Raw genomic sequence first — 26059 nt, 5'->3', positions numbered from 1 at the left:
AAATGGAATCACCTTTTACTTCAAAACATGGCTATTAAGGAGGTAACTAATAAAAAGTTTTATTTAAATTTCGAACTGGCTTGCAAATAGAAAGCTGTTTATTGAAAAACAACAAAGGAACATTATAGCGCGTGAAAAATTATTATTGTTCATTATTCGTCATTGAACTTAAAAAGTAAAATTGTGTTTTTGATTTCCGCGCATTGTTTGAGAGAAGTACTATACAAGCCTTGGCCACAACTAGGCATTGATGGACTTACGTATGTGTGCCTCGGCTACGCCTCAGCCCATATTTGCACGTTCGTCCATCAATGCCTCAGTTGCTGGCCACTGCAGAACACACTGCCTGAATTTTCTTTAGAGGACAAAATCTTTGAACTCGATGTCAATTAATGCAATAAGGCGTTACATTATTGTTAATAATTTTACGGTTTCTCACAGTTGTTTAAGGATTGGTCTTTAAGCCTTAACAAAAATATTTAAATATTTTATTAGAATTACATTTCGTTATTCATTTAAGTTTCTTTTTGTGCAACTTAGAATGGCAAATAAGCTGACCGCCCACCTGATGAAAAGTGCTAACCGTCGCCTATAAACATAAGCAGTACCATGGACATAACGAAAGTATACTGTTAAGTTGTATTTATTATAATTATTGTTCTCGTTCTCTTTAGCCTCCACATTGACGAAATGATGACTCTCAGTGATCACTCAAATAACTTGAAAGAGCCTAAGAAACGTGTTTATAATATACAAGAAATAATCTCCCAACTCCTAATCGTTAAGGAGTTAAACTTTCCATTATCAGCTCATCTGAATAACTTAAGGGAATATAACAATTTACGTGCCCATAGTATTTAAAAAAATATCCTCTAACTGCTAACCATTGAAAAATTATGGCTTTCATTATCAGCTCAGCAATATTAGATACAAATATCTAAATAAATTTTGAAAAAAATTGAAACATCGTAATAAAATTTATGGGTTGCCCTCAAATCTCCCTAGGATCCCATCATCAGATTTTAACTTGGTGACAATGGGACCACCAGAATTTTTAAAATTGATCTCCAATTGACAGAGAAATCGGTGGACGTATATAACAAAATGTACAATGGATCATAACCTCTTTTTTTAAATCTGTTAAAAATATATAATAATTATTGGACATGTCGAAATAATTGTTTGTACTTTATCTCGTTTAAAAATAAAGATATAATCCTAACTTAAACTACTGAGATGATGATGAAAGCCACAAAACTTTGTATCGGTTAACAAAAGAGTAAATCCGTCTAAAATCACAAGTCTTACTAGCAGGTAGTCCTAAACTTACCCAAAAGGTAGACCAATCAAAATTAGTTAGTAATCCCTTTCAGTGCATCAGTGAAAGACCTAGATATGATCATTTACAGTTCTCTAACTAGGCCGCCACAAATTGAAACGTTCTGTAGGAAAGTTATCGGATCCATTAGCTCATTGCTAAGAATGCATAATTTTTTGCTTGCAACTATCAAAATTGCACTATCCCAAAACGATTTTATCAGGTTTATTTTCGCTGTTAGAAAATATGATCATAATTCCCTGTTTCAGAAAGGAGTTTACTTTCTAGTAGGAGTTCTAGGAGTTTACTTTTTAGGAACAGTTTGACTTTCTATATACGATTCTTTATCTTAATCTGAGGTTGTTTGGGAGCTTCTAGCTGAAGTACATTTAAAAAGCTTTTATCATAAATAATTTACTATGCAAGATGTTCAACTATGAAATAGTCTATCAACCTCTACTAAGTATACAATCCCTATAAAATTTTAAATGTTAAAAACTTCTATCTGAACAAGTTGGCAAATTTATAATTTGTATCTGATTACCATATACTCACATTCTTTTTATTTTTTTATTTTTGTACATATGTATGTTTATTTTTATATGTATGAATTTGTATTTAATTTTCATACAGCTCACCTGATGGTAAATAGTTACCGTAGCCTATGAACACCTGCATTACCAGAGATATTACGCGCGCGTTGCCGATCCTGAAGAAATCTCTTTACCCCCTTTTGAAGAACCCCTCGGCTCATTCCATAGCCTGAGTGTTCGTGGGAGAAAACATCTCTGAAACCGCGCTGTACGCGACTATTTAGGCTTTAGGATATGAGGATGAACTGCATGTCGGTGGCAAGCCATACGATGGTAGAAAGTGGCCGTGGGCATCATATTTAACAAATCCTCTGAGCACAATCCGTTGTACAAGCGGTAGAACACGCAGAGTGATGTAAAATTTCTCCTGAGACTTAAGGGTTCAAAACCGCTTATAAGCCTGGGATCATCGACCATTCTCATAGCTCGTCGTTGCAACGAGTTGAAGGGTTCAAGCTGGTAGTTAGGTGCTTCCGCCCATATGTGACAGCAATATTTCATGTGGGGCCGGATTAGCGATTTGCAGAGCATTAATAACTGATCCGGCGTGAGATAATGCTTTGCTCTATTAATTAATTAAACACACCGAGTTTGTGTGTGTAGTGGCCACGGAACTGTACATCACATGTAGAGATGTTAAGAGACATGTCTTGGAAATGTGGAGCCACAGCAAATAGGGTTTTTTAGCGGTAAATGCGCAAGCTTGTGTCTTAGCGGGGTTAAACTGTACTTAGTCCAGTTTAACCCTTAAAATATATTTTTATTCACATTATCGTACGTATTATATGTCTATATTTATAGTATTTAACGAACAGAGTTTCATGCTTTCAGTCACACTGTTTCTAATTACTCTTGTCTATCCAAAGGTTGCCTGGAAGAGATGGCTTTTAGCGATAAAGGTCGCCCGTTGTTTTCTCGTTGTGATTTTTTTTTTTATTTTTTGTATTTATAATAAGTTTACTATTGTAATTTTATAGAGGAAATAATAAAGAGTATCTATTTATCCATATCATGATTTATATAATATCCTATTGTTTTCTGCCACTATATTCCTGTTTTGATACGCGTCGATTTCCCCGCTTCTTAATTAAATTTGAAAATGGCTAATGGCTATCCTAAAAATCTGAAGTCAAAAGAAGAAAAAAAAATACCCTATTGGCGAGTGAGTTATCCTACTAGCGAGAGATAAAGTTGTTTTTAATAGTATTTTCACTAAAATAAAATAAAAAGTTAAAAATATGAACTAAAATTCATAATAAAGTTGATTGGTATGGAGAATATTTCATAATAAAAGGGTTTCCCTTTTATATGAATTATTCTCCGTATCTGATGTACTCGGCATTTTAAAATATTGCCACCCTTAACAGACGCTATTGCGATTACCAATATAACAAACACAAACTAGTTTCCGTTACTTATATTTTATCGTACATTGCTTTTACTGCAGCATTCTAACATAAAAATTATTATTAAAATATGCTTAAATAATTTTTATTGCAATTTTTAATATAATTCTATATATATTAATAAGTTTTGGTATTTTTAAAATTTTCAATCTGTCAATTGATAATTAATAGATATTACAAAGGAAAATGGCCGCCGATGTGGTGTATATCAAAGAAAGTGTTCTGTGAACTATCAACTCTCCAGCAAATAATAAATTTACACCGATCAGAAATTGTATGCTGTGATCCTAATTAAATAATTATAAAATATTTTGTACTAGATATCGAGTGTGTGACAATATTCGATCTCTAGTCCAGAATACTGATCCGAAATTTTATTGCAAGTATGAAAACGACATGGCGGACTACTAATCAACCAATGGGAAGCCAGCATCGGAGCGTTTCAGAATTGATATACTCGTATTTCGCGTCATTACGTTTTTGGTGCCTTTCTTCATTTACAAATTGAAATTGTCTTCTGTTATCAGTCAGTGATTTGATTGACTTATATTTAAGTTGGAATAAAGGATCTAGTGAATTAAGTGTAAGAGTAGTGTGTGACGTTCAATTTGTGGAAAGCATTAAAAACTGCTGGGATCATGACTGCGTTGGATTTAGGTTGAACTAAAATGCAATTCCATCGGTTTGTTTTTGTAAACAAGACTATGTTTTTGTGGTACACGTGCGAAACAGTACATAATTGACAGTTGCTATCAATGATGTCGGGAAGGGGGGCAAAGAAACGCGGGAGGCCCCCGAAATCGGGTTGTTTTGAAAAGAACAGAAAATTCCAATATCATTTATTGAAAAAACCGAAATATTTACAAGGTCTTAATGTGGGATCCACTTCTCTTGTAAGCACGCCTTCTGCATCTAGAGCATCTTCTCCACAAGGCAGTGATATTAGCAGACGAAGTACGCGTAAACAGAGAGGAGGAAAATCTCATAAGAGTAAGAGAGGTGGTTTGTCAAGTGCATATTCGCGAAGAGGCTATAATCCACAAGCCGCGGACTATCATGAGTCGGAATACCATTATGGGTCGGATTTTGGAGACGAATATAGTGATAGATCTGAACCAGAAGATGATCGCGCCAGCGAAACTTCTGAAGGAAGCGTTGGCGAAGGGGCCGCCAGTGACAGCGACTTTTCTGTAAGTAGTTACAGCACAACAGGGGGCATTGTCAGGAAAGTTGGCAGCAATGCAATTCGGGTACCTAGTCCAGATCCTCTGTGGCTACAAGACGAAAGGCAAATCCCTCCATTAGAGCTTCCTGCATCATCAGATGATTTAGTCATCCCCCAAAATTTAATTTTACAAGTAGTTGGTATTTATGAAGTTTTGCGGCACTTTAGACATTTGGTGAGGCTGTCTCCGTTTCGTTTAGAAGACTTGTGTGCAGCTTTAAGCTGTGAAGATCAAAGTAATCTACTTATAGAAGTACATATAATGCTGTTGAAGGCCTTACTGAGAGAAGAAGATGCTCAACAGACTCACTTTGGTCCTTTGGATCATAAAGATAGTATAAATATTACTCTATTTTTATTGGATGTCATGACATGGCCTGAAATATTAAGGATCTATGTAGAGAGTGACAAGTCCTTTGATCAAAATGTGATAAAAGTTTTGAACTCATGTGAATACCCATTTACGTCTATAGAGGACAGGGTAACAGTACTACAGTTTTTATGCAATCAATTCCTAATCACAAATCCTGTACGCGATGACCTGTTGAGTGAAGGTAAGTACTTACAATTAATGTAACATCTATTCTTTATAGTTATAAATTTTAGACAAACTTTATTAAGGTGGATGTATATGTATTGCAAACTAATATAGTGTGATTCAAGGATTTGCTTTAGTATTTATTAAATTTAAATATATATGGACAGTGTAAAAAGTGGAGTTAATATCATAGAAAGAAATAACAATAAATATATTTGGCATATTGCTACTTTGAAATAGGAATGCATAATTACCATTTTGGCAAATATTACTTATGTAATTTTGTTTAGAATTTGACATTATCAATCTGTAGCTTATAAATGTAGTTACAGTAAGTTATAGATTAGGAGGCATACTATTGTAGCTTTCAGGAATTACAACATATTGGAATTACCATGAGTATAATAGTGTATTCTATAATGTCCATAGTGCTGTTTGTCTGTAGTTGACAGTTACCACTTTCCATCATGTGGGCTTACATGGGTACATATCAGCTTGTTTGCCATTGTCCTAAAAAAGTTACAGTATAGAACCTATTTGAGGTAGTAATCCCCATCCTAACTTTTAAAGTTTTAAATCTAATTGTCATGTTAAAGTATATAAATAAGAAAGTCTTTCACAATCAGATGATTATAAATCTAACACAAAAGTTATGAGCAAAAATATTTTATTATTGTTCTTGTGTTTCTTCTGTAAAGTTGTTATTTTGATATTTATACCATTCTACCCTAAAGTAGCATATAGTATACAATTTATATGTATAGTACTTATATTAACTTGAAGTACTCTAAATTAGAGGTTTATCAATATACATAATGATCAATATAATGTAGTATGTGAAAACCATATTTTATTATTTAATAAGATCACAGATCAGAAAGGCATAAAAAATTTTAGGCATTGCTTTTCTAAAAAAAGATAAATTTTCATTAGGTTATAGGGCTAATAAGATTGAAAAAACTCAAATCCATTGCCTTAAAAGGTAGTTTCTCTTATGGTAATGTATTTCTGTTTTTAGTATTGTTAAAATATTATTGCCGGCTTATTGTATATGAAGTTGTTTACAAGCAAAATCTAAGAAAAACCACTCAAGTGCTAGATAAACTTACATGGAAAAGGTTTTGTATGTTTAATGAACATATAGGACCCTCTCCATACTCTAGATAATCCTAGTCTATTCAAAGTAATTTGGTCATATTATTACAACTAAATTTTAAATTCATACATGCATAATATTGAGTAATTTCCTATGTTTTTTTATATATTTTAAAAATTTTTGGCCCAGTAGTTTTAGAGTTAAAAGAAGGGTGATAAATTTTTGCCTATTTTCGTAAATAACTTAAAAACTATTTATCATAAAACAAACTTAGCCCTAAAAGTGGCCCCATGTTTAAAATTAATTTATTTATGTTACATGCCCATCTTTGAGTCACTGAATTATTTGTGTGTACATAAATTTCAACTCAATTGATTTAGTAATTTAGGAGAAAATTGCCTGTGGTGGGCATACAGACAGACAGACATTGAAGTGTTCCTATAAGGAGTTTTAACTTTTGAGGTACAGAACCCTAAAAATTACCAAAAGAGAATTTTATGTATTTAAGAAAATATTTAAATATGAGAAACTATCAAATTATCATTTATTAATGTAATTTAATAAATTATTTTAATATTATTTTTAAGCCATTTTTAATATTTTACATTTCTTGGTGTTATATTTATCAACTCCTGGAGAATTGAAGCTTTGTTTTTTGTTGTACTTAAAGTACAGTAACAGCTTGTTAACATTTAACTGGCATTGAATTGATTCTCATTGGTGGAGAATATCAACCTCCTATTACCAATGATATCAATACCCCAAAAAAGCAAAGTAGGTACTTAAAGAAATAATTAAGTATTATTTTCTTACAACAGAGCTCCAAAATTATTTTAATGGAAAGAAACAACCATCATTACCTTATAGTATTTGTTTTAAATTTTTTTATTCCATTACAAGAGTAATCGACAACTGTGACTGTGACTATCAAAGCTGCGGGGTACAAGCTTTGCACACATAAATAGGATATACAACTACCCATGTACCAAATTTCTTTCAAGTTATAAATGTTATATCATCACATCATAACATCACTTGGACTTCCATGAGAAACTGCCAGTATTATGACTATGCACAATATTCATAACTGAATGTTTTATTGTTTTAATCTGGAATCTAGATTGATTTACACTACTAAAGTTTATCAAAATGTTAAGAAATTACAACTTTACTACAAACAGTCATAGAAGTATCCATGACATGAATAAATGCTTAAACCACTGTATAGTATCCTATTATGATTTATATTGTTTTTTTTAACTCCCACAAGTTCTAAAGTATACAAATAATATTATAAAACATAACAACTAATCTTCTTTTGCAGTTCCTATACATTATGATGATCACTGTAGAGTATGTCATCGTTTGGGGGATTTGTTGTGTTGTGAAACTTGTCCAGCTGTATTCCATTTGGAATGTGTGGACCCACCATTAGTTGATGTCCCATCTGAAGACTGGCAGTGTGCTCTTTGTAAGCAACATAAAACTATTGGTGTAACTGATTGTTTGCCTGATGCTGAAAAACAAGGTTTACTTTGTCGTCACGAACATATGGGTTTCGATCGCCATGGAAGAAAGTATTGGTTTATTACTCGTCGTATATTTATGTAAGTATTGAAATACACAGATATTAGATGCAGTTAATTGAGTATATAAATTAATTAATTATAATTTTTAAAATAAATTAAAAAAATGAGATATTGAATTATTTGCTAATACTTAACAGTTATATTTCTATCCAGCGTATTCTGTATTAGCTTTTATACACACAATGGCCCAAATGAGAGGCTAAGTGCGGAAAATGGAGTCCCTTTCACATTCTGTATAAGCTGTCTACATTAAAGCATTTATTTTTCGCAAAATGAAAGAACTTGATCAAGCAAATTTTGTAAATGCTGCTCGTAGTACTTTTATAGTATCGTAGCACTTTCCTAAGAGAACTTTTCTGTACTATATAGGTTATGATATATATATATTAATAATAAATTATCATATATATATATTTAAAGCATCATTATTAATCAAATATTCTTTGAACTTTTGAAGAACAAGTATTTATATTATTTAGAGATTATTTAGTGATTGTGAAATACTAAATGGAGTTTTCGAGCTAATTTTTTCTCTTGAAAAAGCCAATTCAATATTTTAAGATATTCTAAATATTTTCATTTTTTTTTCTACCTAATATGAAAATATTCTTTGTTGTAACGGTATTAATAAATATGCCATTATAATGTATTCCTTCGTTTCACTATGATTGACTCGAGCCAGTATTCATGAGTGTAACTTGTCTGAATTAATATTTTTGATAATTCATGTTACTCCATTCATTATTGCTTTGTGTTACCATAATATTAGTGGCCCATCTGTATTCACATAAAAATTTAACCTAGCTAGCTGATTTAAAAACAAAAATGAAAATTATGCAGAACTTATTCCATAATCTCCAATTTTATTTTATTTTCTTTAAAAAAATATTTCACACATCTTTTACACAAAGCGCAAAATATTGCTATTATACATATTTAGAAATATGTGCCAAATTTTTCCACCTATCTCCAGTGATGTACTTATTTGGAACCGAAATTTAATTTGTATGTATGTAGATACAACAATGAAACCTGAACTAGAATCATAAAAGTATTAAAAAATGCTTATAATCTAGTTTATTTATAAAGATTTATTCTGTGTAACTAATATTTTTCCATATGAGAGTCCTGTTTCCTGAAAATATTAAATAATTATTATATTCAATCAATAAATGATAGCAATTAATTATTTTAGAGAAGCTGAAAATGGCGATGTATGGTATTATACAACACCTCAGCAGTTCCAAGAACTATTAAATGTATTAGATGCTGACGAAATGGAAACTCCCCTGGTCCGGGAACTATTAGAAATGAGACAAGAAATTACTAGACAAATGGAAATTACAGAACGATTAACAAATCAAGCAAAAGGAAATCGCAAATCCTACCTAGAAGTAGAAAATTCTAATATTATAAAACAAAGAAAACTGAAAGAAGAATTAAGGCAACAAAATGAGCAAAATGTCGGATTGAAAATTGAAGATGAAAAAATGGAAAATGATTCACTTGTATCTGATGATGTGGTCAATGAAGTTACGGTAACTAGTGAAGACATATCACATGTGGATAATGAAGATTCACAGCCCGACGTCACAGATGATGACGAAATGAAGAAAAATAAAACTCATAATAATAAAACTAGATCATCATTAACACAAAAGAAAACTGATGAAGGTATATATAACTTAAAAAACCATAGAATAAATCGGAATTTTAGAAACTCGTTTCATTATCATATGCTGAGAGGTGCACCTCACATAACCTGACAAACTTACTTTAATTTTCTGGATATTGTAATAGTCGTACTGTAAATTTTATAAATAGATGATTATAGCAAAATTGCTACTTATATTCATTTATAGCTTAACGCTACTATAGATTTATATCACAATATGAGTAATATGTTGTTGTTCTTGTATTGTCTTTAATACATTATTTATTTCCAGTTTCTGAACGAGTAACACGTTTAAAATCAAATCAAATATCAAATGGATCATACCTATTTAAATTAGGAAATGAAAATTCGTTTAAAAATTATGTAAATCAATATTCGATCAATCCTCTTGCTTTGAATAAACCTCAAAGAAATGAAGAAAGAGATAAAAAGCGTTACATGGCGCACAAATTTTCTTTATCTTCAGGACAAGAATTTAAATGGGTTGGACTTCTTAATGGTTTGTCATTATATTAACTATAAATAATATATGTTAGTTATTATATGTTGTTACAATGTCTTATATATGTATTTTCTTTCAGCTACAAAACCATTACTAGTCGCTACATTGAGACAAACTTTGTTACAACTAGAATCCAATATAGTGATACAGTTTATGCATCCTAATTGGTCATTACTAAGAAAGCCTTGGGTACAGGCAGTACAACTATGTCAAGCCCCACGGGATTTTTCTAGAGCTCTTTGTGTTTTACAAGTGGGTATTATATTTTAACATTAATCACTTTGTTAATATTTTTCTTTTTTTAAACAATTTTCTACACATTTTCAGGCATGTATAAAAAATGTTGTATGGATGCCGGCTTGGCACGAACAACTTGGCCATGTCAAATTGATACGAACCACGGCCTTAGAGCGTGAAGAACGTAAAAAACTAGATAAACGAGAGAAAAAAGAAAGAGATGAAGAAGAAGAACGTTACAGAACTGGATATAATTTTGTTAAATATACATTAGGTTTCCGCCATCAGGTAATATATAACAGAAAATAGTACTAAAGTATACATTTTGTAAAGAAAGTGCAGATTAAACTAAAATAAAAAATATTTTTTGTGACAAATAAAAAAAAATACATCAATAAAGGAATTATAATTCATTCTAAAATATAATGTTATATTTTTTTCTATGACGTAAACTATGTATATTTATAATTAATGCGTCTATTTAAGGTATGGAAGCAAAAAGGAGAAGAATACAGAATTCATGGCCAATGGGGTTGGTTATGGAATTCAACCACTAGAAAGTTTAAAAAGCATAACACAACTCCAAAATTGAACCTCAGCAATGGACCTGCTAAAATTGCAGTTAGAGTGAGGGAAGGAAATACAATTAAAGTATTAGCTGTTGAACCTAAAACCTATGAGTATTTAATTTCAGATAAAACTGTGAACAAGGAAGTTCTTGATAAATGTGAGTAATGCAATCATGCAAGTCGATATTCACTATTTTTATTTATATATATATATATATATATATATATATATATATATATATATATATATATATATATAATAATAATATACATGAATATAGAATGTATGAAGGTGTAACAATTATATTGATAGCTCTATTATTTCATATAGCAATTTTCAAAAGTAGTAAAATATGTAACTTTTAGATTATTATTTTATGAATAATAATGTTGTATATGCTTTCAGTACCCCCATCGATGCGTAACTTAATTGTAGAAAAAGAAGATGATAATGATTTTGAAGAAATTGATGTAGAAAAATCTTTGAGTTCTTCTACAAGAAGATATTATCCCAAGATTGCAAAAAAATCGAAATTAGATGATTTTTTAACTCGCCGCACGTACTTAAAATTCATGGAAGAAAAGAAAATTGCTAATTTATTAACCAAAGTGAAAAAAGAAGATTTAGATGTTAAAATTGAAGATGATAAAAATATTGATGTTGAGAATGATGAACCCGAAACCGAGATTCCATCTATCTGCGAAACACCAAATGAACGAAAACAGAATATCAAAGATGATGGCACAAATAAAACTGCCGATGCTTTGAGGGATCGATACCACAAATTGGTTGAATTGACAAAACATTACAAATGTTATTCAAATAACTGTAACAAAATGGAGTCGTCAAGTTTTCTACAAGGGTCAGCTTTAAAAATTAATTGTTATTCGCCATTGTGTATTCTCAAAACAAAGCTGTTAAATGAATTATTGACAGTATTAAAAGGCGGTATTAACAACTGTTCTAGTTTATTAACCAACTCAAAAGAAAACACAAAAATGTCAATTCTTGAACAGTACTTATTAGGAAAAAGTTCATTTTCTACTGTAAACAATAATGAGAATATTTTGACAGATTTGTTATCTGCTGTAGCCTGTGCACAAGAATGTGATAATAAAACCACAGATGGTTTTGTAAAAAGAAAATTAAGTAGTGATTGTGATGCTGTTGTGAAGTCTGAAAAAGATGATGATGCAATGTCTTCTCTTAAATCAGAGAGTACATTAGAAGAATCAGCTGTACCAGCAGTAGGAAATGAATTGGATATCGATATTACTTGCAATAATAGTGAAGAAAATGAAGTTGAAATAGGCCCTTTGAAGGAATTGACTGATCCTGATCAGAATATTGATGATACTGCAGTTGATCTCGATTCTGATAAAGCTAGGCCTCCTATACCGAAATTAAGGATAACTAGAGGTAGATCTTCGAAAGTATCAAGTAACTCTTCTACAATAACAAGTGACAATAATAATAAGGAATCTACATCCTATAAATGTTCAGTAACACAGTCTAAAAATGAGGAAGCTAGCAAATACCGTGCTACAATTAATAGACGTTTTGGACTTATTAAACCGAAAAGAGAAGATAAACTTGTCAAAGAAGAGAAAGCTGAAGATGGTTTGATAAGGATTTATTCAGCAGACAGCCCCCGTGGTAAGATATACCTGAAAAGAGTACAAACTTCAGCACTAGACAAAAAGAAGAAAAGAACACCAGTCAAGTATCCACTGTGTTCCACTTTCCACACAAGAAGTAAAGCAAAAACATTAATGGTTTTGCCACATCATGAATTAAGAAAAATTTCGAGGCAAGCTGGTCATAGCACTGTTTCTGGTTTTAGTCATAGTGCAAAACCAAATCAAGCTGTGTGGCCATATCCATGTGCAAGACCTTTATTCAAAACATGCTGGTTATATCGCACTGTAAATTTGCAGTGGTTAGCAAGTGCGGCATTACAACTTCGTATAATGTGGGCTTGTTTACGATGGGATGATATGGCTGCTAAACCAGCTACAGCTGACGGAAAACATCAATTAACAACGGATACAGAAATTGTTTCTTTAGAGTTATTGAAACATCGTCATATAGGACAGTTTTCCGAACGTACACAGTATCTTCGTCGCCGAGTAGTTATCCCTTTAGAATTACCAAAAACTGTACGGGAAGTAACATCAATACGTAGTGGCTTGCGGAAAAGAAAGCGCGCTGAATCACCTCAAAATACTGAACCTCAGGTAAATAAAGAAAAATGACTCGTATATCTTCATTTAGATTGTTTTATTATTATAATTATAGCTTTTTATCCACTTCAGTGGTCCCCAATGGTAAAAGCCTCCTCCATCTTTTTCCACTTCTCCTTATCTATAGCAATACTTGTCCAGTTTTTTCCTGCTGTCTTTATTATATCATCTGCCCATCTCTTTCTTTGCCTTCCAACATTTTCCCGCTGGACCTCGCCATTTTGTTGTTTGAAGAGTCCACCTTTTATCTTTGTACCTCACTATATGGCCTGCCCATCTCCACTTCTGTTTCATACTATTCTGTTATTTTAGTTTTCTTCCTAATATCAGTGTTTCTTATTTTCTGTATTTTTCTTAACTTTAAGATACTTCTTTCCATCGCATGCTGACATGATAGGATTTTGTTCTTTATTGTTTTCAGTATACGTCCATGTTTGGCATGCATATGTTAGGCTTGGCAGGATGCAGGAATCCATAATTATCTTTTTTAAGTTGAGACTGTAGTTCCCTTTAAGGATTTCTTTTTGAGCCCAATATTTTTTCCATGTTGTGTTCTTCTATCAACTTCATTTTCTCCACTGTTCGTTTCGAAAGAGACCAATTTACCTAGGTACACATAACTATCCACATAATCTATAGGGTTCTCTTCTATTTTGATTAATTTTTTGCTGTGGTTTGTCATGATCTTTCTTTTGGTTGCATTCATATTTAGGCCAATTTTCTTACTTTCCAAATCTAGTTCTTGTAGCATTTTTTCTAGGTTGCTAGCCGATTCGCTAAAAAGTACTATATCATCTGCGAAACATAAGTGTGTTAGTCTTTTGTTCAGTATCCATATACCCTCATGGCTCCAATCGATACTTTTAAAGATGTTGTTAAGTACTGCTATGAAAAGTTTTGGAGAAAGTGGATCTCCCTGTCTTACGCCTCTTCCAATTGTGAACTTTTCACCCTGCCTCTCCAGTTTGACTCTGCTTATATTTTTAGAGTAAATATTTTTTATAATATTTATGTAAGTGCTGTTTATGTTATTGTCAGCCAATTGCAGCTAACAGCAGTTTGACTCTGCTTATACTTTTAGAGTAAATATTTTTTATAATATTTATGTAAGTGCTGTTTATGTTATTGTCAGCCAATTGCAGCCAACAGCAGTTTGACTCTGCTTATACTTTTAGAGTAAATATTTTTTATAATATTTATGTAGGTGCTGTTTATATTATTGTCAGCCAAAGCATGCCATATGGATGAATGTGTAATGCTATCGAAGGCCTTGGAGTAGTCCACAAATGCTATGTAAAGTGATTTATTGAATTCTTTATACTTTTCTATTATCTATGTTCTATTGTGTGGATGTGATCGATTGTAGAGTAATGTGGTCTGAATTCAGCCTGCTCTATTAGTTGATATTTGTCAATTTCTGTTGCTATTCTGCTCAAAATAATGGATGAAAAGAGTTTGTAAACTGTGGATAGTAAGCTGATAGGTCTGTAGTTGCCAATATCAAGCAGGTTGCCTTTCTTGTACAGCAGTATAATGTCAGATTCACACCATTGCTTTGGTACCACTTGCTTCTCCAGAACTAGGTTAAAAATTTTCACTAGATATGTGATTAAAATAGGCGCTCCGATTTTTATGGCTTCATTCGTAATGTTGTCTGAACCTGGGCTTTTTTCAGGTTTTAATTTTTTAATAAGTTTTATGGCCTCGTACTCTACTATTTAGACTGTTACTCCATACTAATTTATTTTCTTTTTTTTTTTTATTGTGTTGTTTGTTGATATTGGGTATTATTAAATTTATATAACTAATCACAGGTTTCTGAAGAGTGGGTCGATGAGGATAAATTGGAATTATGGGAAGTACGTCAATATGGTGAACGCACTGAAAGGGCGACGCCAGTTACTCGCACTTCAACTGGTAAACTACCACAGCGAACACCAGCTGCACCACCCCCCAATGCCTCAGACCTTAAGGATAAGATGGAGCAACAACTACGTGAACAAAGAGCTGCACATCAACAAAAAAGAGCACTTGAAACTTCTCAGGGTAACATTACTATCAACTATCATCCTCTAATTCATTATTTTTCACATAATCACAAATTTAATCTTTGTTTTCTTTTCAGAGAAATCAAAGTCCACTCCTAATCAAAATTCTGGTAAAAGCACCCTTACTTCATTGTTAACCACAAATGCAAGTACACCAACTGGACAAAAAACCGTAATAGGCACCAGACGGATTATCATGACTAAAGGAGTAGATGGTTCAACGAGGGTTATCAGTCAACCTATTACAACAACCACAAAAAGTGGACAAGTTACAGAAGTCCCACCAAAAACAACAGGAACACCACAAAAGGATGGACCACAGAAAGTGCAAATAATAAGGGCACCAGATGGAAAAATTACAGTTAGGGGATTGCTGGCTGGACAACAGTTAATACAAATGCCTGATGGAAAATTGCATGTCGTGATGGCTGGTCAACAAGGAATCACTGGTCAGCTTGTGGCAGCATCGCCTGCTTCCAAAGTCTCAGACAATGATAAAGAAGACAAAGTGTTAACAGCCAAGACCACAACTGAAGATACAAAGGCCTCTCCGCGCGTCGTTCCACAACCGACACAACAGATCGTTCTACAGGGTAACCGGCAGCTAGTAGTACAACCATCGCAACAGGTGGTAGTGCAACAACCGCAGCAAGTGGTCGTCCAGTCGCCGCAACAGGTGGTAGTACAAAGCGGAGCGAGAGCGAACCTGCAGCCGCGCATGCAGGCCGTGCAGACGGTGCTGGTGCAGGGTCAGCTGCTACAGCGGCCCGCCACACCCTCCGCGCCCGCCCCAACTCGTTCATCCCTCTCTCGCACGCAGACACCCCGCGCTCGCCCCGCCTCTACTCAGCAAATCGTGGTCAATAATCCCGTTCTCGTACAGCAGATCGCGGCTGGTAAAATACAATTGGCAACTGTGAATGGACAGCAAGTCTTGATTCGACCTACTGGAAACAACCAAGCACAGATAGTAGCGCACATAGGACAGAGCCCGGCAGTGGCGACAACGCCGCGTGCGGCGCCGCCTCCGCCGCCTGCTGCGCCTCCACCGACACCTCAGCCCCCACAGCCGGCTCAACAACAACCGCTCACTGAAGATGAGATCGTTGAAAAGCGTCTACTAGTGGGTCAACCACCAGGCACTGTCATAAAGACTGTCACAGCACAGGTACATAATGTATTTACCATGCGAAATAATAGTATTTTATTGTATACTAGCACTTGTTTCGTTTTATATGGGTGCAAATTGTATAAACTTTCCATAAAAAATCTGAATATAAGTGAAATTCATATTAAAATTAGTTTAGAACTTCATAAGAAGTAAGCGAAGATATAGTCGTTAATAGCTACTTATTTCAACTTATTATTACCTAGAGAGATAAATAAGCAAATACTTTTATCATTCATTCCTCTACAAATGCATATGAACCATGTCATTTTCTGAAGATAATTTAGCAATCGTAATTTTATATAATGAGTACTGTACTACAATAAAGGAGTTAAAAACAATTCTTTTATACAATTTGTAATGACTAACAAGCTGCCGGCCACCTGATAGTGAAAACTTACCTGTACGCATAAACCTCACAAAACCCTTATGAATTGGCATTCCCAAATTGTTACTGTTTGTTTCCACTGCTATATTGGTACAAAGTAAATTATATTATTTTTTCTTTGTTACAGGTCATGCAAACGAGTAGTGGTCCTAGTATAGTATTGCAAGGGTTGCATGGTTATTCATTAACACCTCAACAATTGGCTTTAGTACAACATCAAGTAAAACAGCAGTTATTGAAAGGTATTAAATTCATAATGTTATTTACAGTAATTAATGACAATAATAACTTCACTACAACATTCATTAGTCTTATTGAGAAAAAAGTATTTAGTTGCTTTTTAAGTGAAGCCATAAATAATACTATTCATGAAATAAAAAAAAAATATAGAAAATACTTAAATATTTTGATATTAACTTGAAAATTTATTTTTTAAAATAAGTTGATACAAATCTCAGTCAAATTTGAATTCAATTAATTTGTATTAAAAAGAAATAAACATTAAATTTTTCCATGCAGAAAAGTTACATGCTTAATAAAGTATCATGAAATAGTTTTCAAATGTAAAATTATTTATAAATGACCACAATTAGTTGCAATTAAATTGTATATTGTATAAAATTGTAGCACAAGAATCAACGGGTAAACAAGGTATGCTGGGTCCGAGGAAGATGTACTTAGCGGTACAGCCAGCGCCGAGCGGAGCGAACTCGGCGAGTGGACCTGGTGCGGCGCCGCCACTGCCGCCACTGGCGCCAGTAGCTGCACCAGTGTCCGCCCAACCACTGCACGCGCTGCAGCCACTGCAGTCCGTGTCGGTGCCCGTGCCCATGCCGCATCAGGTAATTTATTACTACTAGACGCCACTCGTCACCATGTTTCACTTCGCGTGGACGCCGTTTCGTTGTTATATATTAGACTTGTAATTAAATAAGAGCCTATCTGCTAGAGAGATTTGTATATGGGCAGTTAGGAATTAGGCAAAATTGTGATATTTGATTCTTGTAGTGTTAACTTATTTATGTAATCTTAATAGGCGAGGCATGAAATTTAAATTATTTTAAGGGATATTATCAAAATGAGTGCATTTTTATAATTTTAATATTATACTTGCGTGCTGTAGCTAGAAAAGTATTATGTTTATTAATTTTCATATAAATAATGATGCACTCGTCATGATGATAACCTAATATCAATATAGCTTCTCATTAATATTAAATAAAGTGTTTTAACTATTGTCCATTTCATAGGTATTGTAAATTATGAGACTGGACACAATTTTAGCGTGAAATAATAATTCGGCAATAATTTAATTATTATTGTTATAATGCACCAAAGATCCTTGTAAAATGATAGCAATTTCTATAATGTATTTATGAAAATATTGTTTTCATATCTGTTAAAGATATGAAAACAATATTTTTCTTAGCAGATAAGTTATATAAATAGTAGTTTTAATACTAAATGCAGTGTTGAGTATCAAAATTTATGCAAAACTAAAATTGATTTTTACTATGATAAATGTTCCAGTCTTTAGTAGAATTTTAAATTTTTATAAATTAATCGAAGTAATATCGCATATTTTTAATGTTATTTTGAGTTAATTACCATTCTACGTTTATTGCAATATTGCAAGCAAACCTGAACGCTTGGTTACTGAATATAAATATGATTACCACAATAATCATTATTTTATTTTGCAATTATTTAATGAATGCATAGTTTGATAAAGAAACCTCTTAGAAAAGTAAAACTTAACGCCGAAACGGGATTTCTAAACTATATAAGTACATATAATACTATCAGTAATAAATAAATATAATATATATATATTCATGAATATATGTAATTGACAGTTTAACCTAGTTTAGCATTTTTGAGATTGCTAATAGTAGGAAATTAAATGAGCGTTTAGACATTTTAATTAAGTCTCCATTTACTGATATATTTTAAAAGTGGTGCTAAATTACCCAAGACATAAATTACATTTTCAGTATTTTACTATTATACATCAAAGAGAATCTCCTCGATCACAATTAATTATTCCTTGATTATTGAACTACTATTTATGCATTTATATTTTAATTATTCCACCTATTTTATTTTAGTCTATATGATTACATTAAATGTGCTAATACAGATACACATGCTCAGAATACTAGCAGCAAAACATACCAATTTGAACATATTTCACTTATGGGAGTACATTAGTTATTCTTTAATACGAGTGTCGTTTATCAATATGTTATTCATTGTACATAATCTCATAAGTATGCTTTTGTGAGCATGTGTTTCTCTACCCGGTTTGTCATGTAGACTAACATAATATATAAAATAAATTGCGCGGCTTATGATTATAAGTATTTGGCGTTTTATCAAGATGTGAACCATAATAATATGTATTAGTTCTAATATACATATTGAATAAAATTGATAAAACGCAGAATAACAAATGTACACTCACTTGATCTATGGGCTACAAAAATGGCATTCCGTAAAAATAATATAAATATAATAGTCTTAATCTTCCATTTAATCAATTGTAGAACTTTTACATATATATCAGGTAAATAGTATAATCATTTTGTGTATTTCACACAAAGATATTTTGTTCATAATATATCCTAGATTCCTAGTATACAGTTTTGAAATACGTTTGGTATCAGGAATTGCTCATACACCACCTGTATAACTATGTAATTAGCTATTACAGATCAAAACATTATTTATATATGATTAGTGCAATAATGTCACTTAAATAAAATAATTTGAATAATTCATTGACTTTTATTTATACAAGTCCTGTTTATTTATGTAAATTTATTTTCTAATTATCATTTTATTGAAACGTTTTGTGGGGGTGTATGGGCAATTTTGTACCTGATTATAAATCAAATATTACTAATAATTATAATTCTTAAAATAGGGAACGGGTAATCCAATTTTCATTTCATTAATGTATCGCAATTAAAATAATATAACAATTATTAAAAATTTAAATTTATTTGTACTGATATATTCCCACAAACGATTTTGAATTGTTTAGTTTGTTTCTTTTACATTCCCCATAAATTAAGGGTAGTGCAGGTTTTTATGAATTTACCGGATCTGTATATGTGGCATAAAATGAGGAATAATTATGATACTTCGGAACAAATGGACTTCTCAAAGTAAGTAGCTATTAAAAATATTTTATGAAATTACCAATACCTTTTACTTCTAGGGTGTTAATGAAGAAGAACAATTAAAGAATCAACCACTTCTAAATGGTGACGATAAAGAAATAAATTGTCACAAAACTGAAGAAATAAAGGGAAATAATAACAAAGCAGATATAGTTAATTCCACTCAGGAAGGAGTACCCGGTAATAAGTTCGTGCTTACACCAGACTATATACAGCAGAGTGAGTATATTTAATGTTTATGCAACTGTTATAAATAAAATACATTTTCACATAAAGATTTTCAGGCAAAATCAAATATGTATGTATTGTTACATTCTTAGTTTGTAAGAAAGTGTTGGTGTAAAAATAAAATTGGGCATGCAATTAACGATTAAGACTTGTAGAAAGATCATTCTTTCTATAAGAGGGAAGGCTGACAAAACAGATGTAAAGCACAAAAATGCAAGATGCAAAGCAAATACAGGTGGATGCCCAGATTAATCATAAGATCGACTATTTGCTATCTCAGGTTAAAGTTTTTGCAAACGACTTGTATACATGAATATATATATATTCTTACACGTGCACTTACTAAAATATGGCGTAACTTAGTGGTCGATAAGAAAATCTTTCTTAAACTTTCAGCGATCAAAAGTGCTTTGAAGCAGGAAAACCTGAATCCTGAAATTGAAGAGAAACTTCTGCAGCTTCAACGGTATCAGGAGAAACGTATGAAACCTGAACCGCACGTGGAGCGAGAGCCGAGAGCGATTGCCGTCTCAACGCAATCGCCATCGCCACCGCCGCGGCGCCGCGCCTTGTCTTCCCGCCATGATGATGACGATGAGTGGGTCGAAAGCAGTCCACGCAAGCGATCTAGGGCGGCGCGCCAGCCAACGCCGCCACCGGCGCCGCGCGCCCCGCCCCCGCCCGCTGCCACAGCCGTCGCTCCCGTCACCTTGCAGCAAACGCCCGCCCCAGCCTCCGCACCGGTGCAGCCTCCACCGACCTCACCAGCCCCACTTTCGGCAGTTGATGAGCGGCGCCGAGCGGCCTCCACTCACTCTCGGTTACAAATGCTGCTTTATAAACATAAGGAGATGCTGAAGAAGGATATAATAAAAAAACGGGGACTTCTCGAGAAAGAACTAGGCGTAGAGATACAGGTATGTTCAGATAAAAAGAGATGTTTCGTTTTGAGCCTAGTTCTCATAGTGATCAAAATATAAAAGTAATGGGATATATATATAAAAAAAATCATTAACAAAGTAATAACTAAGTTGAATATATTATACATTCTTGGAATAAGTCGCCCTTGTACTGTAACTTTTGTTCTTTCTTATGTGAACACTAAAAAATTTTAACCAAGCTAACTCTCACAGGTTTGATAGTTACTCAGCTACCTTTTTTTTTTTCTTTGTGTTCTCAATGTTGAATTCGTATTCTGTACTAAAAGCAAAAAAAAAAAAAAAAAATAAGAAAAGTTAATTACATTGGCTAGTGTATTTCATCATTTCTGAAACATCTTTAATTTTTCGATCCTATTAGGTTCATGGAAAGATGATTTGTCTTATACATTTTTGTAGAAAGAACTATCGGCAGAGTTGGCGTTACGTACGCGTGCGGAACGCAGCAAACAAGAGGAAGTGCGAAGCGGTAAGCGACGACAACCGCCGGCGGTTACACGCGATTCCACGCCGAAAAACGCTAAGAAAAATGTCAAAAAAGAGAAACTCCTTTGCATATGCCGAACGCCGTATGACAATACTAAGTAAGAATTTATTAGGCATTTTTTATTAGAGTAGTTTACTCGAAGTTAAAAAAAACATTGGTTTTCCAATATTCATAATATAAACTCTTCTTAGTTTGAGTAGATTATAAGCAGTATTTTATATTTTTATTCCGAGACTGTCGTTACCTGGTTGAATTAAGTTATGATCAACCAACCAAATGTTATCTTCACAACAATTTGAACAGTTAACGATAAATCTGACTAGAACCCAGATGTATTCTTACGAATCCATTTCATCATATCCCATTTGTTGAAATCCGATACATGAGCACAAAATACCTCTGATTATATTTAATTTGTAAAGGTTAGCTGGACATTTTTGTCCGTTAAAATAAAACACAGGTTTTTTAATGGATGAAGATGGAACGGTTACCCCGTCTGCTCTATCGATATACGCTGGCGGAGTACCAGTGAAGGGTGACAGGTGAGGATGAAGGCAGGTCAGTTGGTCCATAGTCAAGAATTAACCACTATGGTTTCCAGAAGTGGTTGTGGTGGTTTCCAGAGATTGGTTTCCGCGTGAAGGTCGACCTGATAGAGTATATTGCTAGCAATGGGATTGTTAAATCTCATTACAAACAATCCCTTTCCCCTTAGAACACAAAATTGCATTGCCATAAGTCAGAGTTTATTTGATTACTAGCTATATGTTCACATCCACGCGTCGATTTAAAGTCGCCGTCGACCAATAGAGCTGCCGTGTGGATCGGCCGGAACACGAATGAGGGTTACTGTGAAGAAAACTTTATTGTATCAACCTTTCCAATACTTCATAGTATATTTATAAGCAATAGTAGTATTGTAATTAAAACTTGTCTATTACAGGTTTTATGTTGGATGTGAACACTGCAGCAATTGGTTTCATGGTGATTGCGTTGGTGTCACTGAAGAAATGAGTAAAACTATGGAAGAATATATTTGTACTGATTGTCGACGCGCTGAGGAGACCCAAGAATTATATTGTCTCTGCCGGCAACCCTACGACAATTCACAGTTCGTATCTCATTTTGCAAGTTAACAAGTTTTTTAAATAGTTCAATGTAGAATTATGGAGTAGAATTGAATTTTCTCTTGCGAGCTCTATGTCCTTGTTGAGGGATAAAAGGAAAATATCAACATCATCACATCAAAGAGAAGAATTTATTTATATTAGTTTTATAACCTGCCCACCCAGTTTCATTAAAATCCGTTCATCTGTTGAAACGTGTTTGAGTAACAGACACAAACATGTTTACAAACTTTGACATGGTGGGATTTCTTTAGAAATATTACTTACTATATCCTTCATTTAATTCCATAAGCATAATAGAACATTTAGTTTGTAAATTCTATAGCTCCTATAAAATCTGATACTTGAAAACAATTATTAACTCTTAATATCTTTTTCTTTTTCAGGTTTTATATATGTTGCGATCGTTGTCAGGATTGGTTTCATGGGCGATGTGTTGGTATTCTGCAATCAGAAGCAGACAATATTGATGAATATGTTTGCCCCAATTGCCAAAAAAATAATTCTGTTAATTATGCAAATATGAAAGAATTGACGTCTAAAGACTTTGAAAATTTAAAGAGGCTGGTAAAACAAATACAATTACATAAAAACGCTTGGCCGTTCATGGAACCTGTAGATCCTAGAGAAGCTCCTACATACTATAAAGTTATCAAGGAACCAATGGGTGTGTAAACAATCTATCTATCTATTTAAGAGCTGCGCTCTTGTCGGTGGAGCTCTTACCACTCACTACGATTTTCAGCGAGTCTCTTCACCTCTTGATACGACACGACACCAACTCCTTCCTTGATCTGCCTGATGTAACTATGTCTCGGTCTCCCTCTCCCCCTTCTTCCTTCTATCTTACCTTCTATTATAATGTTCATAAGTTCGTCATGTCGTATCAAGTGTCCTAACATTTTTCCCCTTCTGTCCTAATAATTTGTCTTTTTTCCTTAACCCTAAGCAGGACCTCCTTATTGTTAATTCGATCCAATACAAAACAATAAGTGTAAACAATACTATTATAAATTAAGTAGTTTTTATTTATGACTTTATCTGCGTCGCTGGAATTCACTGACTGATATAAAAAGTAGTCCTATTTTCTCCACACATAGTACGTGTATATAAAACTTCACAGCGATTAGTTAAGCGATTAAAGCACTAAGATGAAGCAAACAAACTCACATATATGTATGTGTATGTGTGTGTGTATATATATATATATATATATATATATATATATGAATAGGTACTAATATCCCAACTTACAATTAAATTAAGTATGCTGAGCCTCAATTGTCATGTTAAGAGATAAGTTTAGAAAAATGGTGCCACAGAATCGACCCCAATGGCGACGGAAACATAGTTTTTTTTTTTTTTTACGAATAATCTGATACATACATTACATAAAATGTTGTCGTTTCTTTTTTTTTCCAGATCTACAGACAGTAGAACGAAAAGTGAATGAACAAACATATAGTACTTTAAGTGAATTTATTGGTGATATGACGAAAATTTTTGACAATTGTAGATACTTTAACCCTAAAGACTCTGAATTTTATCGTTGTGCAGAAGGTCTAGAAGCTTTTTTTGCACAGAAAATTAAATACTTTCGTGAAAAATTATTTGAATCTACTCAATGAAAAGTGCCAGTGTATAGTGTTTTAATGTGATTGACTTGGGCTGCAAAAATATCAAAAAGACTATGACTATGTTGTTGTTTATTTACGATTTGTAACATCTGTAAATTGTACACAAATTAAATTGAAAATATAAATGATTTTGATATCTATTGAGTATGTCAGTGGTACCATTAAATATTTATTGTATTTATTTACTGCTTTTCAAATTCGTAAATAAAAGCTGACGCGCTCATTAGATATAAAACTCTTGACAGAATAATTATTATGTATGTATACCATTCTGTGAAATATTATGTTAGCTAGTATAACTTAGCGACTTTAGTTATTTTAGTAGCATTTAGATTAAGTTAAACCTATTGTATGTAAGAAATAAATTTTTAAAATATACATCAAAATTATGCTTTGTATTCACTGGTTATTAAAAAACTGCGTGCTGAAAGTAAACTGATTTGTAAACGAATTTTAAAAAGTGGACTGTAATATGTAGTGTGTAAATTCTTATATTTTTTTAACTCGATTTTCGCGGGCGCTGTGAATCGTGTATGAAAGCGTATTAGGAATTTAAGATGAGGAAGTTATTACGGGACAGTGGAAAGAGAATGTTAGTAATGGGGACCATCAACCTCTGAGCACGTATATATACTGTTAGCGTAGGCGGGATTGCCATTCCTTTATCATAGCTATTTGGACATTTTAAGACCAATGACTTGGATGAGCGGACGATCTATCTACGCTATCACGCGAAAATAAGTACATTCACAACCGAAAAGACATATCTATAGTTCTTAATGGACGATAATAGAATGGTAATGCCGTCTACTCTATCGGTATACGCTGTCGAGACACCAGTGAGGGATCATGAGGATAAAAGATAGTATAACCCATCCTGACGAATTCCACAAAAATTAACCACGATGGTTTCTAACCGGAACCATGTAGAGGTTTACTTGAGTGGATATATTGCTAGCAATGGATCTGTAGGCTCCCCAATACTAACACTATATACCTACAATTTGAGCTATTTAGCCGTTTTATAGCGACTAGCTGACCACCTTTGGACTATATCATGTCCTTAAACTCCAAGCATAGCCTCATATTATTTGTTAGTCATGTGAGGCTATGTTTGTAAGGGAGAGTATATATTGCTAAGTTAGGTAGAGCCTAATTTAAAAAATCTGTTCAGGGTTTGATACGGATGATATGCCTAAAAAGGTAAAAGCCTTTAAAAATTAAAAAGAAAACAATTCGAGTCTATAAACCTTATAATAGACACGGATTATTTAAATAGCTAATAAAAGAGCTAGTGTTGCCCATTATTTTATTTTTTTTACAACTCAGGGGGCAAACGAGCACGCGGCTCACCTGATGGTTTTTTTTTTTTTTTTTTTTTTTTTTTTATACAACTTAGAATGGCAAACAAGCTGACGGCTCACCTGATGGAAAGTGGTAACCGTCGCCTATAGACATGAGCAGTACCATGGACATAACAGAGTATACTGTTTCGCCCATGATACCCCCCATGGCAGCGCATGCAGAGTAAGTGACAACCGCCGCCCATGGTCACCCACAACACCTACGGCATCTCTTTTCTTGAAGGTTATGTTGTCATATCGGTTCGGAAATACTGCTACTGGAAGTTGATTCCAAAGAGTGGTTGTGCGTGGGAGAGAGTGCCTTGAAAAACACACGGTGGAGGACCGCCACTCGTCCAGGTGGTTGGGATGAAATTTTAGTTTATGGCGGGCTATACGATGGTGAAAATCAGCAGCAGGTATCAATCCGAACAATTCTTCAGAGCACTCCCCATGATAAATTCGGTAGAAGATGCACAAAGATGCAACATCTCTACGCAGTTTCAGTGGGTCGAGCC

At 33.4% G+C, this 26059-nt stretch overlaps 1 protein-coding gene across 1 annotated transcript; it reads left to right on the top strand.

The window, feature by feature from the left end:
- Nucleotides 1-3474: 3474 nt before the first annotated feature.
- Nucleotides 3475-25476, top strand: LOC113517576 (nucleosome-remodeling factor subunit NURF301). The gene is made up of 18 exons (XM_026902290.3): nucleotides 3475-5096; nucleotides 7501-7783; nucleotides 8961-9439; nucleotides 9712-9939; nucleotides 10022-10194; nucleotides 10270-10467; nucleotides 10666-10906; nucleotides 11155-12986; nucleotides 14807-15038; nucleotides 15118-16208; nucleotides 16724-16838; nucleotides 17224-17438; nucleotides 19820-20000; nucleotides 20406-20926; nucleotides 21347-21531; nucleotides 22378-22545; nucleotides 22948-23228; nucleotides 23984-25476. Exons 1-18 carry the CDS (start codon nucleotides 4073-4075, stop codon nucleotides 24187-24189), a joined length of 7653 nt encoding a protein of 2550 aa, XP_026758091.2. The 5' UTR covers nucleotides 3475-4072; the 3' UTR covers nucleotides 24190-25476.
- The last annotated feature ends 583 nt before the right edge of the window (nucleotides 25477-26059 follow it).

The sequence above is a fragment of the Galleria mellonella genome, unplaced genomic scaffold (genome assembly GCF_026898425.1).
Source record: "Galleria mellonella isolate WM207_F2 unplaced genomic scaffold, CSIRO_AGI_GalMel_v1 utg223, whole genome shotgun sequence".
Taxonomy (NCBI): domain Eukaryota; kingdom Metazoa; phylum Arthropoda; class Insecta; order Lepidoptera; family Pyralidae; genus Galleria; species Galleria mellonella.
This window is presented reverse-complemented; position numbering and strand designations above follow the sequence as displayed.